At 41.3% G+C, this 18,321-nt stretch overlaps 1 protein-coding gene across 1 annotated transcript in view; it reads left to right on the forward strand.

Annotated features, from left to right (window-relative positions):
• The window catches only part of unc5da (unc-5 netrin receptor Da), a 141,662-nt gene that overhangs the window by 71,098 nt on the left and 52,243 nt on the right, over positions 1–18,321 (forward strand). The window contains exon 2 of the mRNA XM_072714488.1: positions 9,831–10,046. Within this exon, the coding sequence (XP_072570589.1) occupies positions 9,831–10,046 (216 nt within the window). The remainder of the gene's footprint in view (positions 1–9,830; positions 10,047–18,321) is intronic.

The raw sequence follows: 18,321 nt of genomic DNA on the forward strand, positions 1-18,321 counted from the left end.
TGAAGGGTTATTTGCAGTCGGCTACAGAAAAGCTATGGCTTTGGGCTTACATCTTAAGGTGCATATTGTACTGTAGACATGATACTTTAAAATAATTAACCAGCTAGTGCCAAGAGATCGGAGATAGATGAAATGCTCAAAGAATCTGTCTTCCCTTGTAGCTGTGATCTTTTTCTTCCTTAGAAGCAAGGCTGCAAACCAATTTAAAAGCTAAAAGTGCCACAGTTCAGTGATATGATTGGGTGCCGCCTGTCACGGGTGTTGTTTTTTTGCCCAGTCCTTGGCACCCACTTTTCATCCAGCCATAAATTTTTTTGGCACTCACTATAGGGTGTGATGTATGAAGAGAAATCTACATTGAAACATGCTGCATTAGTGAAAAATGACTTTTGTTTTCCCTGATACAAGAAATGCTGCTGCAAGGAATGGAAATACGAAGGGAAAAAACAAAAGGTGATCCAATTTAAATACATATACCTGCTCCAGCCTCACCGCCCACCAATCTGCAGGCTGTCTAATGATGAACGCACTGTAATGAGGCAGAGGGGACGTAAAATGGCAGCAATCCAGAACAGGGCAGCATAGGCTCATGTTGAACATCTGATCAAATTCTTCTTCCATGCTGTAGCTTTTTATCTACTGCAGGTGTGCATTCTGCAGGAACATACCGAGTGAGGAGGTCTCCAGCAAGATCTGAGATATGATGGGCAAAAGAAAGCTTATATGTGATAGACGGATAGAGATAGATAATTGCATGAAATTCTCTAAGTCACAAAATCAACATATTCATCCATCATCTTGCAAGTTATTGTGTCATGTATTGAGTAAACCAGCTAGAAAGTTATAAAAGCCCAATATACAATTTATACTAATTTAGACACGGAAAATTTTCGATATCTGTTTGTTGAAGTAGAGGACAGCAATAGAGGAAATTGCTTTCCATCTGAAGAACTATCCCCGGAAGGCAATCTCACTGTCTGGTCCATTCAGAGCTAAGGATGGGAGCGCATCTAATGATTATAAATGATAATGACACAAAGGAGCTCATCAGAGGCGAGATCAAATAAAAGAGTAAAGGGCAGTGTTGTGTGTAAGGCAAATGAAGTGCAAATTTCTGTGTCCCCAAGTGGATTAAGAGGTGACATCCCAATAGGACTGGATGCGGCCTCACTGGATTAGCAATTTGCATCAGTCTGAAGTGACGATGCTCCGTAGAGAATTACTTCAGTTGGTAACTATTCTTTCAGATGGGCCTGGTTAAATGTGGTGTTTTTGTTGTTTTTATGGTATTAGTCATAGCTTCTGATTGGGTGCTGCACATTTTCTAGCGTGTCATTTTCTATGGCTCTTGACAGGCCTAGTAATGCAAGCGCCACAGAAGATAAGCGATTGTCAGAGCAGCTTCTCATTTCTGCATCTGTGCACAATTACATCAAACATTTGCGATGTGTCACACCGCAGATTAGCATCGTCTTTACAGCTGCCATTCCTCATTTATTTTTCCCATTCAAAACCCAATGGCATGGCAGTTTCTAGATCAGAGGGGTTTTCTTTCTTGTTTTTCCTTGATTGCAGTGGTCATGTAGTGCACTTAGGTGAGAGCAAGATTAGCATGCTGGTCACGTCTGGCCTGAGTCTGCTCTTTGGTCCTGAGATATTTGTGTAGATGATTGCCAGGTACAGCAGCTTTCGTACTGCATGTTAATTCAGCTCTGCTTTTTTGCCATACCATAGATTTTTTGGCAGCGTCTTCCCATCTTCACAAAACAAAGCGATCTGCCTTTTGTTGCTGGTAAAACATCTCCCAAGGCACACAGGCAGGTTTCTTTGTGCTGGGATTGTTGATGACCCATTGAAACTTGGAGAGGTTTATCTAACTGCTGGAGATGTTTACTCCTTAGCACCAAGCGCGCACTGGGCAGGTCCATCATCTTAGGATGTTATTTCAGACCAGAGTGCCCAAGGCATAAACGGACGCTCATAAGCAGACACTCCTCCCTCAGCATATTGATGTGCTTGTGTTGTGGCCATGTTTAACGGTGGTGGCACCTATGTGTGCTGTGGCCAGGAGGAGTCTAGCCAGGGGGAAAAATGTTTTTGTTTGCCAATGTGAAAACCTGTCTTTTCTGTGCTTTCAGAAATAGCTCATGTGGTGAGGCACTGAGATGAAGTGAGCAGAGAGTGAGGAAGTAAAAAATAAGTGCTAAACTGAAATTGATACTGTGAACATTATGAGCATCATGAATGAATTTGACAGTGAACGAATTTAATTGGACTTTAAATTTTGTGCTTGGCCCCCAAGAATCATTATCATAATGCAAAGTGAGGAAATGTTTGCTTATACTCTATGCAGTATATGCATATAACTGTTTGCAAACCATTAGTTTGAATTCTATTTTCAAGTGATTGTGATTAGCTCCTGTGCTATAGATATGAATTATTTCTTGTTAGAAACTTAAAATCCAGTAATTCCAGTGTTCAAAGAGAACAGCCTTACTTAAAAGCAAATCCTCCACATTCTCATTTGGTTTTCTTTGACCATCCACGTCAATCATTTGCTTCGTTTTAATTGAACCCCTGACTGAATCCAATTTGGATTACTGCTTCCCAGTTGGGATCACAGTTTGAAAAGTATCCTGTGATTGGACCTGCTCAATTAATCTATTTGCTGGAATGCCTGGTGCATTTTAAACTCATGGCAAAATGTAAGAAACGCAAAGACATCTATTAAATCTGTCTAAAATGTGTTAAAAAATTAATAGATAACTGTTTAACTCTATAACCTAAGTTCACGGTGAAAGAACTGTGCTAGTTTGAGTTTATCCAAGCAGTTTATCCAAAAACGTATTATAAATATTTATTAAAATGTATCTACTTAAAAATTCTACTTCATAAAGCACTTTTTAAATGACCAGTACATGCTAACAATAGTTTATATTGAGGTTATAGGATTTGGGCCTCTGTTAGATTTGTGTATATTTCACTGTGTGGGGAGGGTTGGTGAGAATCTCACCAGTGGACAGAGTCACGCACATGCAGCTCTCTTATCATAAAGGCTGGGAGGTTATCAGGAGCAGAATGAGATGAGAGAGCAGAACACAGAGACATGGAAAATGCGGAGAGAGAAAGACAATAAAAATGGGGGCAGATCAGCGTCCACCATGTTCATTAGGAAGAAAAAATAAACACAAAAACACACAAAAAATTCATACGTTTGAGGGACAGGTGTAATCAATCAACCCAACAAACTATCCACCAACCATCTCTCCCAAGTCATCAGAACCCCCCCCCCCCCACACACACACACACACACACACACAGGTTTTTAATTATATCTTTGTGGGGACTCTCCATTCATTTCTATGGGGAAAACTCTAATCCCAAAAATACCAAGCAAAACTTTTGGCATTTTTACTTTTTGATTGCATTCACAGATTTTTGTGAGGACCTGAAAAATGGTCCCCACAACATCAAAAAACATTTGGTCCCCACAATGTAATATAAACCTTATCCACACACACACACACACACTGCTTTCATACGGGGAGTGTTTTAATCTCCATTGTTAGTGTGGCTAGAATTGAGGTACTGACTTTGCTGATGAGCGCAGAAGAAGGCTGGGTCCCCAACTTTTCACTTCTATTAACGTTTCTCTAGCTGTCTTTTGCGTGCCGTCTCCATTCATTCCCGTGAGCTGAGCTGTGTTTATTAGTGCTACTTGTAGCATTACAAGGGTCGTGCAGTGCTTAGCAATGACAGCAGGCAGCAAGGTCACTGTGTTTGAGGCAGCTTGGCAGCTACCTGGCGTCATTTTTCAGGGTGGCGTAGTCGCTTCCTGTTGTATCGATTGCATTCGTTATGCGAAACCATGGAAACAGCAAAATGTGGAGATTAATATCGTCATAAGATTGCAAAGCTATAGCACCGTCTAACTGTGAATACATTACTAGCTTCCCTCATACTTGTAACTTAGTAGCATTTGTCAAGGACCTAGATTTGGGTAAATTTAGGTATGAACGTTCAGGACATGTTCCTACCAAGGTTGTGGAGTACAGTGTGTGTTTAGGGGGGCGGGGGTTCAGGGCTGATATGGACCCTGTCAATACTGAAACCAAACCCACAGCCTCGGCATTTGTTTTTGATTTTCTTAGAAAGTGACGCATCAGCTTAAGTAATGTCAGAAGTGAGTGCTTCCCAGTTCAGTTCTAAATATTGTCCTCGGTAACGTGTCTGAGGCAGTGACCCAGGAGAATAACCGCTGCATTGCATATACAAACGGGTGTGACTGTTTGAAAACAGCCACTAACTGATTGGCTGCATGGGAAACATGATTCACAAATGATTACTCTGTATACATCCTGTGTTTCGACTCCTTTTTTAATTTGTTGGTACAATTTTAATATTTATTTAGTATTTTTAAATCAGCAGCTTGTTCCCTTAGGTCTCATAAAGGATTATATCCATTCATGTTACGAATGCAGTGACAGGATATAAAATGAAGCTTAGGCAGTAATTCGGAAAGTCATTGTTTGTTTTTTTTCTTCTTCTGAGTAGAAAAGGTGCGTTTGAACAGAGACATATTACGATCGATACTGAGGCGTGCCTTTCCTAGCTGACTGATTACTGCTTTAAGTGCTCCTGACATAAAGTTTAGTGGGGGGGGGGGGTTATTTATGTTGCATCAGTTTAAGTGAAGCTGTCCCTTTAATCACTTAAGTCTTAAGCCAGTCTGGGAACTAATGTTGTTTGTAAGAGAGACACTCATAATTAAAATTCACAGACAAAATATTTCTGGCATCATGAACAATTAACAGCCATATTCACTAGGGCATGTTACAAAGGCTCCCATCTGCTTTCTGTGTGGCCTATAAATGTTTCATAAAGCCATTCATTTATTTTATAAAACCTGATTATTTTATCGATAAACTTTCTCAGCGTGCAGTCTTACAGTTATGGGTAATTTTGTGTCTCCCTATTTAATAAAACATGAAGACAGCATTCATGCCTGTTTTATGTTTTTTTTTTTCCAGTGGAATCACTGGCAGTTCTGAAATAAATTCTGTTATATATTTAGTAATGTATACAGTTTATGTTATGCTCTCAGGAAAACCTTTTACTTGTTACTTTTTCATTCAAAAGAAATGCCTCTTCTAATCCATTAGATTAAAAGTTTTGATTGGTTCCCATCTTACAAAACAAGTATATGGTGCATTTTTATCATGGAATGTGTGCTGCTGGATCTGGTTGAACTACAGGAATAGCTTTCATTTTCCAGTCCGTTAAAAAAATGCCAGTAGTACTAGATCAGGGGTGGCCAATCTTATCCGCAAAGGGCCGGTGTGTATGCAGGTTTTTGGGATAACTTGTAGGTCAACTGTTCAAACCCAGGTGTGAGGACCCTTCAGCCAATCAGTCCTCTAATTAGTAATCCAATTAGGGAGTTGCAGCGAAAACCTGCACACACACCAGCCCTTTGCGGATAAGATTGGGTACCCCTGTACTAGATGAATATGGTTCTCAGGTGGTGCTGAAAAAGTCTGTGTTAGGAAATCATGCACCTCACTCTAGTTAACTATAACCTGACTGATTGATAGGTACTCATTTAGTTCTCAGCAGATTCTGTCAATCTGTCCATCTTAAGTACCCATTTATAAAATCAGTCCATAAAATGTTAAGCTCATAAAATGTTAAAGCATGTCAAGTGTATCCTCAGCTATACCAATTACTGAGACCGAATGAAAATATATTACAATTTCTGTTCACAGAGTAACAGCTATAGAGTGACTGTGTCAAGTGTGGGCTAACACTTATGCAGCATTGTGTATATTGAAATATGCTGAAACATGCATGTTATTGTAGATACAGGGTGTTCTGCCATATGTTCCCTGATTGGATAAAATAGGCTTTCATACTCAATTTGGGAGACATTATTTTGTTGCCTCTACGGGTCTGACAGCTGCTTTGCAGCAAATGTGACCTGTTGTCTAAATTCTTCTACCTTTACCTATCAGTTGAAGGATTACTTTGACAGTTCCTGACAGTCCTCTTTTCAGATGAAACAGAGGTCTACTGAAAGCTAAGATCTGCAACATGTGCTATCACTTCGGAAATTATATCTTTACTGAAATCCTTTTTTTGGTGCATTAAACTTTTTAAAAAAGATTTACTTTGGTGTGAGCATGTGGGCAACAGTGTGTGGCTAACAGCTAACGGCCTTAGCGGTGGAAATGTAACTTTAACAGCTTTGTCGATCCGACACCTTTGTAATTCCATGTGCCTCCTTTGATTGCTGGCTGCTTACAATACGTTGCTTAAATGGGAGCTACTGACGACAGGGCTGTAAGGTGGATAGAAAGAAAGGCTTCTTTGAAAATCCTGCCTTCACATAATGTCGACTCATGTCCCAGTTGAACCAATAATGAAAGGTATTCAATATAGATTTGGCCCGGTTTTAATTTAACATTTTTTTCTTTAAACTGACTAGGGAATTAGAGGATCAGTCTGCTTCAGTTGAAGAGCATACCTGGCAATGATGCATCTGTCTCAGTGGATAATATTTGTCCATTTTGGTATTCAATGTTTCTGTTACAAGCAATGTCCCGACTGCCTCAGCATCTTCACTTGTTTCATCAGTCCTGATGTGTAAGCTTTTAGCTTTGAATCCGCACTGACTGAAGGGTGTGATGTTTTGATGAGAGAGAGCCCAGTTGTGGGAGAGCAGTTTATCATGAAACCATAGCCCAAAAAAATAATACAGGACTCTAATGCACAGGAAGCGGATCTTGGAGCGGGGGCAACGGTAAACAAAGGAAACCAAATCCCAACCTTAATCCAAAATCCATAATCTAAACATAAGCAGAATGTCATTAGAACACTAGAGAAAAATTGCTAGATCCAAAACTGATAGATTAGGAAGAAATCATACACAGAAACCCAATAGTTTCAAAGCGAATGCTCAGTATGGTGAAAGACACCCTACCACAGAATATTTAAAATGGTCCTGATTTTAAAAATTCTGCTGCCTTTCTGAAAGAAAACATGTTCACCTGTGTCATTGGTTTAACCGAAGCTATTACTCTTTCGAGAGACAGTGGATACTCAGTATAGAATATATCAGATAGCGTGTATAGAACACCATGCGTTACACTTTTAAAATGTTTTATATGATTATTTGCTATTAAAGCCAGCAAGGTGTATAGACTTCTGGCAAGAGTACTGGCTTATTTAGCCGAGTATCTTAGCCCATGATGTAACCTATACCAGAGATTCTCAATTTGTGGGTCACAACCCAAATTTGGGTCGCAGCAAGTTCTAAAAGGGTCGCAAGGCAGAGTTGAAAATGTAAGCATTTTTAAACCAGCAAACTCCTATGCTGATCCACGATCAGATTTCCCAGCCCCAATCCTAGAATCAACCTATATAAACAGGTCATGGGTCTGCAAATGCTTAGCGAACATTCAACCAATCCAAGTCAAACCACAGATGATTAATGTAAAATTCACTGGCACATACAATTAGATTTGTTTGATAGGCATTGATTGGCGTAAATTGCAGAGTGCACTGCATTCTTGATCATAGCATTAATTTAGACCTATACTTGATAAAGGGTCACAACTGAGCTGGCATAGTAAAAATTGGGTTGCGGTGTAAAAAGGTTGAGAACTACTGACCAATACTGTACTATCCCATTAGATAACATACAATAGCTTGTTAGACAAAGTGTTTGATCAGCAATAAAAAAATGATCATATGATAATATTCATATTTACAGATGTGGTGTGCCTGATTGCTCTTATGAAAAATATATGCTTTATCTTATTATTTGGGATTTGCTTTGTTTTTACAATACCTAATAAATATGCCTTTCTTGTTGCTAATTAATACACTCTCTGAATGTAAGGCTAACAAATACTGATGTTCTAAGTCATTTAACTAGACCTGCTTGTCAGAATTTGACTTGTTCACGTATCTTGCAGAAAGGAGAGACTTCATCCTTCACCCAAACATCTCTGCATTTATTCTCATGGGGACAGTATCAGGACATGAAAGCAGAATTTAACTGTCTTGCTTGTTACTATCTTTGGTCAGTTTTCATCAAGATGAACAATTTTATTAAAATTATTAATGCATCATTTGAAAATAATTATAAAACAATAAATTATTCCATGCCCAACAGAATAAAACTATAATAACTAAGGGATTATCTGATAAAATGCTGCAGGAAGTTGTACTAATTAAATTAGGCCTTTTAATGAGTCATCAGCAATGAAAGCTCATGGTAAGAGTTTGCACCTGCTGTGTCAGGAAGCAGCATTAGATTATACGGAATATATTTTTACTGGCTTGTCATGCAGAAAATAGCCAAGAGCAGGAGACTGAGCTGCCTCAACCTGCCATCCTAAATGTGACAAATTATACTGAAAATATCTTACACTGCAGTATAGGCATTCACTCAGTGGCCACTACATTACGTACACCTAGGTTGCACCGGGTAAGATCCACTTTTGCCTACAGAATTGCTTCAAGGCCAGACAAGTTGTCCATTCAGAGAAGCCATTCTGCACACGGTTGTTGTACTGTGCTGTCATTTTTGTGGCCTCTCTGTTAGCTTTGAGTAGTCTGCCCGTTTTTCTGTGATCTCTCATTAATGAGGTGTTTTCACCGACAGAACTGTCACTGACTGAACTTTTTTTTTTGCTTTTTCCATCATTCTCTGTAAACTGCACTCGGTGCGCCAAAGTCAAAGGAGCGTAACTGTTTCTGAGTTACTGGAATCACTCCATCTAGCAGCAGCATCACTCCACATTCGATATCACTTACATCATGCATCGTAGCCATTCTAATGCTTAGTCAAATAATAATCGAACCTGTTGTCCCAGTCTGTGTGCTATATGCATTCAGCTGCAGCAACAGGATTCTGTTTGTAGAAGCAGGCTGTTTGCGCTAACAGGCTGGTGTACCTAACAAATTAGCCATTGTGTGTTTGCTTTTATACTAAAATAATGCCTTCAAAAATTTACACGTTAGGAATGACGTTAGCCTCTTAATATAACTCGAAATGTGTTAACATATTATGTCAGTTTTGCCAGTGTTTACTTTTATTTTTAAGAACCCCATAAAGAAGGGTTTGAACGAATGTGCCTTTTAGTATAATTTACAATAAATGGTGCCCAATTGCAATAATAAATTGTATCCTATAATTCTTGGTTATGTTCAATTCAATTCCAATTGCATAATTGCATTATTTTCATATAAAAATATGAGTTATTATAATGTGTAGTAATTAATTTAATTATCTGATGATGGATAAACATGAAAGTCATGATCTTTTAATGTAAGGGTGTTCATCTGTAAAAATACTATTGTTGCTCATACTGTCAGCAGTTTGATTCATATGTGTCGTAATTCACTACTTAACCCTGCATAATATGCATTTAAAGTCTCCGTTTCATTATCTTCTCATTACTTTTAATAACACATTTCTCACACATTAAGAATACCAGTACTAAATCAGTTAATATATATATAAATATTTTTTCCAATGCAAAACTATAGTACATCCAGGGTAGCAGAAACACATTTTTATCACTGACATTATATATTTTAATGAAGCTGTAATCGATTATGTAAATGGGATTGATGAATGTGAGGTAGTGAGCTAAGTAAGGCTACATGTATTTTGCATAAAGACTTTCAGACTTTCAGCTGTATTTTGCTCAGCCTGTTCATCCATCCATCTTCTCACCTTCCGTATTTGCTTAATACAGGATTGCGGTGCTGTTGTTTAGCCCTAACAAGGAGATGTTTGTGTGTGTCTGTTTGTGTTTTAGGGGGCACCAAGGACACCCCCCCCACGCTGCTGGCCTCCGCCCCCGCAATGCTCCCTCAGTTCCTGCAGGAGCCGGATGATGCTTATATCGTGAAGAGCAACCCCATCAAGCTACGCTGCCAGGCCGCACCTGCCCTGCAGATATTTTTTAAGTGCAACGGGGAGTGGGTGCACCAGAGCCAGCATGCGTCTCAAGAATTCAGGGATGAGGCCACAGGTACGACTGAAAGATACCCAGTGTGACAGAGCTGTGAATCTGTCCTGAAGTCATCTCAAGACTCACACTCCATGCTTAAGAATTACTCATTACTCCGAGAATTGTACCCAGTAATTCAACCTGGTACATCTGAGAAGATGCTTTAATACAGTTTTTTTTTCTCTTTACCAGATATACGTAAGGTTTTTTTCACTCAAAAAGCTAATCTATGGGGTTGTTATAAAGAACTCACTTAACTTAGCTTTCAGTTTTATACGATTGCTATTATATTTAACATATTTAACAATCCAACTCATGCCACTTACAGTAAAGTAAGTTATACTATGAAGAGTCACTTTCTTGACGATGGAGGGAAATTGCTTCTGCTACAACTGCACAGATAGACAGAGACACCATTGGACACGGTGTACACTATATAACAAGATGAAAAATATAATATATTACAAACAAAATTAAATAAAATTAAATAAGCAAAATACAATATCAAAGAATAGATGTCAAATATACTGCAACTCTTTAGGAGAAACATATATAATGTTTTCTATACACTACTGTATATATCTGTGTAACTAGTTTGCAATGTGACTACTTCACTGTGAAAGATAAATCAGCTAAGATGCTGTTCAGTGGAAGTGCTTGATAAGGTGCATTTTGTACTCACAGTATTCGCTCACAGAGCCAGTATTTTATGTGATAAAATGAATATTGCACATAGTGTCAAGGTATTCCACATTCAGAGAAACTGACCAGTTATTGCACATCATAGTAATTTGTAAAAGATATACGAAAAGACATAGTAAGGGAGGGAGGGAGGAAACAGCTTATTTTGTGGATGAGTGACATTGGGAGGAGTTGTAACGTCTGATGATTGTGAATACCACAGGATGAGTGACATTGGGAGGAGTTGTAACGTCCAATGATTGTGAATACCACAGGATGAGTGACATTGGGAGGGGTTGTAACGTCCGATGATTGTGAATACCACAGGATGAGTGACATTGGGAGGGGTTGTAAAGTCCGATGATTGTGAATACCACAGGGATGAGTGACATTGGGAGGGGTTGTAACGTCCAATGATTGTGAATATAATAGAATGAGTGACATTGGACGGCCCAATGGGCCCCTCTGCAAGCTACCAATGGCAGCAAATACAGACCTAATGGGAACGACAGATGCCATTTTGCTCCAATGGATGACTCGGAGCAGATTTTCTGTGTGCCACTGGCCATTCTGATGACATTCAGCACTGTTGTCTAGTCAATGTGAGAGACTTTGACTCGTTTTTCCTGCATGCTCAGTGTCTATCCCACAACAGATCTATTGAGTGTAATTTTTGCTACTTGTTAGTTCACCTGCCTGCTTTCTCTACCCTTGGGACCAGACACCACATTGTTATAATAGGCCCACATGCACATGTCCATAATCTCGACCCAGAAAAACTCATCATCATGAGGGCTGAATTTGCAAACATGGAGAAACTTGCTGTAAATCGCCAGAGGAAGGCCATTCGCCATGTGATAATTACTGCCGCCTCAGCAATGCCCCACTCCCGACCATTATTCAGTCTTACACATACATATCTCCCCAGTAAGGTGGACCTCTTATCCATAGGAACTAGCAAGTTCCTGTTCACCCTGAGGAAATTCCCAAGACAGTGGTTATCACTGCATTTGGCCTCTTTAAGTTCCACACAGACGTTGCAATAGCTAATGGATTCTATCTTATAAGGCCCTCACTCTACTTTTTTCTCTCTGGATGATATGCTCATGGCCAACTCCTCTAGGGCATAACATCTGTCACAATTCAGGACCTTTTTCTAACGTGTCAGCCAAAATGGACAAATCATAAAGTTTGCTAAGTGCCACTTTGGACTACAGTCCATTGACTTCCTTGACTGTCATATTGCCAAAGATATAGTGATATCCCTGCTATTAAAAGTGGCTGGTGTCACTAAGTTCCTGCTAACACAAATGATTAATGGTCTTCCAGGAGTTTTTAGAGATGGTGAACATTCATTATCAGTTCGTCTCAAGTATGCAATAATGCCAGCGCAACCATTCCCAGATTTGCTGGTTCCCAGTTAGCAGGGAACATCCCCAGAACTTTAACATTATTACCTGAATGTCCTTTTAACATAACTAATGTTGAAAAACATTGTTTTATTAAAAAAAAATATATTTTATATCAGTGCTATAAGTGCATGCTACTGTGTGCACTATCCAGTCTTGAGCTTGTGGATGTGTAAAGCGACAGCGTTCCCCGCTGCTCTAGAACGCCCTTCATTTGTTTTTGTGTTATTAGTCTAAGTGGGATAACTTTCTGGGAACATTAGGAAAACTTTTAATGCTTGTTTTTCATACATTAATAGGAACATTGGGTAAACATTCCTACAATGAAAAATTGTTAGCTGGGTTGCCCTCATGACTGATGCTTCCAATCATACTGTTGAGTCCATTTATGAACAGCTAGTCAACAGTACCCAGCAGTCACTTTCCTTTCTGTAGCCAGCATCAGTGAGTGGAAGTACAATACCTTCAAGCTTGAGTTTCCTGGACTGTATCTCACTATCCACTGCTTCCATTTTCTGCTAGGTTGATGCTTCACAGTATCAGAGCCTTAGTCAACCTGTCAGCAGGAACATCTGGTTTGCATCTTACAATTCACTTTGGCATCTAGCATGTTGAGGGTAAGAATAACACCATGGCAGACTGCCTTTCCTAGGTAGGTGTTGATGTAGTCCACCTAGGTTTGGTGCTGACCAAGTTTCAGAGCCTGAGGTCCAAGCTTACCAAATGGTGGTGAAAATCCTGTGGTTGGCAGGCATTACGTTTGCCAGCGATGGCAGGTCTTCCCTGGCATCCTTGGTCAGTTGTGTCTGTGAGCTGGAGACAGCAGGTTTGTAATGCTGTTGATAGCCTTTTGCGCCAGGAAGCAAAGCTTCATGATTGTTGATCTCTGCTGATCCCTGTATGGTATGGCCTCAGCAAAGATTTGTGCAACTGCACCCCTGCCTACACTCAATAAAGAGAGCAAAGATCCACCACCATGTCAAAGCATTCCTGGCACAGATTGAGATACTTCAGCATGTCTTGACCATGAAACTGATATATGACTCTGTCCCTCCTTCCAATGGCTGACTTCCTCACCATGGTGGACAGAACCACCAGATAACAAGTTGCTGTACCTCCTGCGCCGACTGCAACTTCGCACATGACCCAGGCTTTCTTTAGTGACATGGTGGCCCAGTTTGGCACACAATCTGGTATATTTTCTGACTTTACATAGGAACAGAAATTGCCAAGAGCCTCAGGATGAAGGTCCATCACACTATTGTCTATCGGTCGTAGCCCAATGGCCTGCATGAACATTTCTACTGCTCCAGGAATTCTTCCCTGACAGCCAGCCTGAAAGACAATAACTGGCACAATTGTTTTCCGAGGGTGACTTTATGGCTGACCTACAGGGCTATTCGGCAGCACTGGTTTATGGGAAAATACTTTGAGTACACAGAGACTTCATTCCGGAACCACCACCCTTCCCCCCAATGGTCCGCCATACTAGGTAAGGCCTTATTACTCATGCCTACTTCCCAACTTAGTCCACACGAGTCCTCAGTTCCAGCTGACACGCAGACGGTGGAGCACTCATCCAGAATGATGCACAGCAGAGCCCACTGAAACCACCCTATGGGGGCCCTTTCCGCCTCCTGGAAGGTGGCGATAAGTCTTTCCTGAGCTGCATTGGCGGCAGACCTGACTGCATCGTCGCAGAGCCTCTGAAGCCTGACCGCCGTGACCCCGGCCCGTCTGTCCTCCTGAGCGTACACGTCCCACCGCCGCTGCACTGCCGGCCAAAGCCGGGACACTGAGTGAAGCTGCCGGCCTTCTGCTGACTGCGAGCCTCAGACAAGCTTACTCTGCTCTTTCTGGGGGTGTAATTGGGACACACGAGCATTAGTTACATTCATTCATACTCAGACATGATAAGTGTTTTTGTTCTATGTAAGATGCATGGTGCTGTGGATTGATGTTGGGAGAGCGCTACACTTTTTATATACAGACACATGGCAAATAAAGTGATTGGTGCTTTTCTGCTCAAGGGAAGCATCGCACCTGTATTACAAGGGCTTTGCAGAGCCATTTGCTAACAGTGACTGTATTAATTTTCCTTTTCACACTCTTATCCCCCCCCCCGAGTATACCTCAACAACAAAGCTGCCTTGCAGTCACTCAGACTTCCGCTACCTCGAGCTATCTGACATGTTTTGCTTTAAGTAGGATGCACACTGCAAAGCTTATCCACTTTAGGGAATATTATTTTAAAATAACATTGACTTGATATCTTTCTCAACAAGCCAGACTGAAATGAACTGTCAAATGCTGCTGTCTGACTTAGAAATATTTTGTCAGGCACAGCCTTGTCTGAACACTCATTAAAAAGTCCTAAGCAGCAACTTTTCCTTGTGTTCTGGGGCCCTTTTAAATAGGTTCTCAGTGCATTACATAAGTACATTTGATGTGTAAACTTAGATTTGAAAAGGCAATAAGGTGTTTTTTTTTTTTTTTTTGCTTTAGGTGGACGATGAATTAAAGAAGAGGCAACAAGCTAATGTTTTAGCGATACATTGTTATCTATGTGCTTTTGAGAAGCACTTTTTAATATTGTAACTCTATTATAGAAGTTGGATTTTTCACAGAAATTAAAAATGAACCACTTACAGGAGTGTTCATAAGTTACATGAAAACTAAGTCAGTTATGGTGTACATGGAGCAGGCAGTTTGAAGAAGCTTTAAGACAATTATAGACAAAAAAAAAAACATTTGCAACATCTATTGTATCTGTTTATTATATTTATGTATTTTAGTTGATTCCTTGTTTCAAAATCATTATTAAGCCATGGTAGAACATAGACTTCCCTTCAATTTAAAAGGTTTTTCTTATAACATCATCGTGTTTGCAGCCCCACCTAAAATATTGTGAGTGTCTTAATTAGTGAAACACTTTGCCAGGTGTTTTACAGAAGATACCTTCGATATGGTCCTACTGGTAGAGAAAACAAAATCAAATCCAGGACAAACAGGGACCTCAGGAGATACACATAGGTGGTACAAGGAGTTACAAGGATCATGGGTGTGGGTGGCAGGAATAATGGCAATATTTTGGGAAGTGATTGTCACCATTTGGCATCAGCAAGGCCAGAGCAAGACCCAGAAATACAATGGCAGCACTGAGTGGTGGGAAGGGCCATAGAGGATCAACATCAGGGCCTGGGCACGTTGCCTGACTGTGAGAAAACACATCTCAAATAATATCTGGGAATCAGATACAGGTGATGCAAAGACATGGGCTGGCCAGCTGGCTTTGTCTTTCTTCAGAATAACCACATCTCTCTCTACTGCAGTTGACTGGTTGTCTGGTTCGTAAGGGTATGGTTAGAAACCATGCAGAAAAACAGACCAATTATTTAACAAACTGACAGCTTAAAGCCTGCAACTCTGTAGGCCTCGTCTTAAAGCCCTGAGGTGACAAGATCTAAAGTCGCTGACAATCCAATAAGACACAGCCTTGTCAGGCATGTCACACTGGGGAACCTTGGGTATATGTTGCCTTATTCAATTTATACGTATTTTTCCTCAGTTCCAAGCAAACATCAAAGTTGTGGGATTTATAATATAATGGGATATCAACCATGCAGTAGTTATGGGCTATTAAAGAAACATTAGACACCTATTATTAGATCTTTAAGATATAAGCCCCATCCCTATAGCTCGTGCTGCCTAAGGTTATGAAAACCAGGGAGCTCCACAGTAGATTAGACTCTTTATTTTACCAACCCGATTTGTTTCACCTCTGAATTTTCACAAAGAAGCTCCCTTTATCTCAGCTGCACACTGCACAGTTCACACGTCTCTGATCTGATTAGCGGCTCTTGCTATGTTATCATGGGTTGGTTCATATAGGGTCAGCAGAGATGTCCGACTGACTGTGCACTCCATCTTCACTCCATGTGCCCCGACATAAACTATATTAGGGAGGGAGCAAGCAAACTGTGAAGTACCTGATACCTTTGCCTGCATTCAGAGTAGCAAATGTGTATCTCAGGGATAACAAAAGCTAGTTATTTCTCGAAGCAGCTTAGCCTGGGTATTGCTTTAAATGAAAGACACTCTTCTGGAACATTAGTATGTCCGAAAGGTTATGTACAGTGTACTAGAGAAGTCCAGCCTCTGCCCTGTAGTAGAAAATGGTGTATAATGAAAAAAAAATGTGATTAAAGTGGTTCCGCTGCATGACATTTCTCAATGAGCATAAGAGAATCACAGCTAGCCTGCAATGAAATACAGGGACAGAGTGCAGGGTCAGCCATTCATCCAGTGTCTCTGCGGCGGAGGATGGAGCTGTGGGACAGAGTGCAGGGTCAGCCATTCATCCAGTGTCTCTGCGGCGGAGGATGGAGCTGTGGGACAGAGTGCAGGGTCAGCCATTCATCCAGTGTCTCTGTGGCGGAGGATGAAGCTGTGGGACAGAGTGCAGGGTCAGCCATTCATCCAGTGTCTCTGCGGCGGAGGATGGAGCTGTGGGACAGAGTGCAGGGTCAGCCATTCATCCAGTGTCTCTGTGGCGGAGGATGGAGCTGTGGGACAGAGTGCAGGGTCAGCCATTCATCCAGTGTCTCTGTGGCGGAGGATGGAGCTGTGGGACAGAGTGCAGGGTCAGCCATTCATCCAGTGTCTCTGTGGCGGAGGATGGAGCTGTGGGACAGAGTGCAGGGTCAGCCATTCATCCAGTGTCTCTGTGGCGGAGGATGGAGCTGTGGGACAGAGTGCAGGGTCAGCCATTCATCCAGTGTCTCTGTGGCGGAGGATGGAGCTGTGGGACAGAGTGCAGGGTCAGCCATTCATCCAGTGTCTCTGTGGCGGAGGATGGAGCTGTGGGACAGAGTGCAGGGTCAGCCATTCATCCAGTGTCTCTGTGGCGGAGGATGGAGCTGTGGGACAGAGTGCAGGGTCAGCCATTCATCCAGTGTCTCTGCGGCGGAGGATGGAGCTGTGGGACAGAGTGCAGGGTCAGCCATTCATCCAGTGTCTCTGCGGCGGAGGATGGAGCTGTGGGACAGAGTGCAGGGTCAGCCATTCATCCAGTGTCTGTGCAGTAGGCTCAGTGGTGATGTGACAGTTCTGTTTTTGTCACCCACGGGATTTGAACTGGCAAACTTCTGGTCACAGGCACAAAGACAGACAACCCACTTCTCCCGGAAGGTCCCAGCATCTCCTGAAAGCTGACAGCAGCTCCCCTACACCTGCGACACATCGCCCTGAAAATCTGTCATTCCACCATCCTGCATCGGTAAAAGGAGTTTGACTTGTTCAACCTCTCTCTACCCAGTTCGGCAAATTTAACTGCCACCCCCCCCCCCCCCGACCACACAGGTGTGCTTGGGATCTATTTTCTACTTCCATGATACCGTACAGACAATATAATCGGGTATACCATATTTTGTTCGTATTTTAAAAAGCGGCACTATTCCAGTATTTCCCGATCTAAGTTTTAATTGGGTGGTATAGACAGTCATTCAGTGTCTCTGTAGCAGAGGATGCAGCTGTGCATCAGAGTATCACAGTCTAGCATTCAGCATTTTTTGTGATTTTGTAACCCTTTTGCTAATTTTAGCACTTTACGTGTTGTGAATGCATTGTCTTGTATGATAAGCCTAGGGTACATTAGCCACACGCAGACCCCTGAGTGTAAATGGCAGAAGTAAAGGCAGAGACTGAGGGTGGCCCTGAGGGGAGATGAGGCTGCATCAGTGTCTCTGAACTAGAGGACACCCCCAGGGGACAATGTTTCAATACACATGCCTCAGTATGATTTTCTCAATCTTGAAAGGTTACTTTTTGATACATTTTGTAATTATATAACTATGTTGACAAAGTAGCACAGGTATCACAATGAAGTTAAAATAGCCATAAGAGCATTGGGGTACTGTCAATGGAGCACATGGTCTAAAGTCAATTCTAACTGACTAGCTATACACACACACACACACACACACATATATCACATATATCTATATATTAGGGGTGTAACAATACATCGATTTGTATCAATAGATCGATTCAACAGCAAACAATCCGATGCATCGATGTGACCGCATAAATATCGATACATGCATTTTTATTTTCTCACCTGTTCCATTATTGTTTTCATGATCCACTCCGACATATACACGGTCTACACCAGGGGTGCCCAATATATCAATCGCGATCTACTGGTC

This window comes from Paramormyrops kingsleyae, chromosome 7 (genome assembly GCF_048594095.1).
Source record: "Paramormyrops kingsleyae isolate MSU_618 chromosome 7, PKINGS_0.4, whole genome shotgun sequence".
Lineage (NCBI taxonomy): Eukaryota > Metazoa > Chordata > Actinopteri > Osteoglossiformes > Mormyridae > Paramormyrops > Paramormyrops kingsleyae.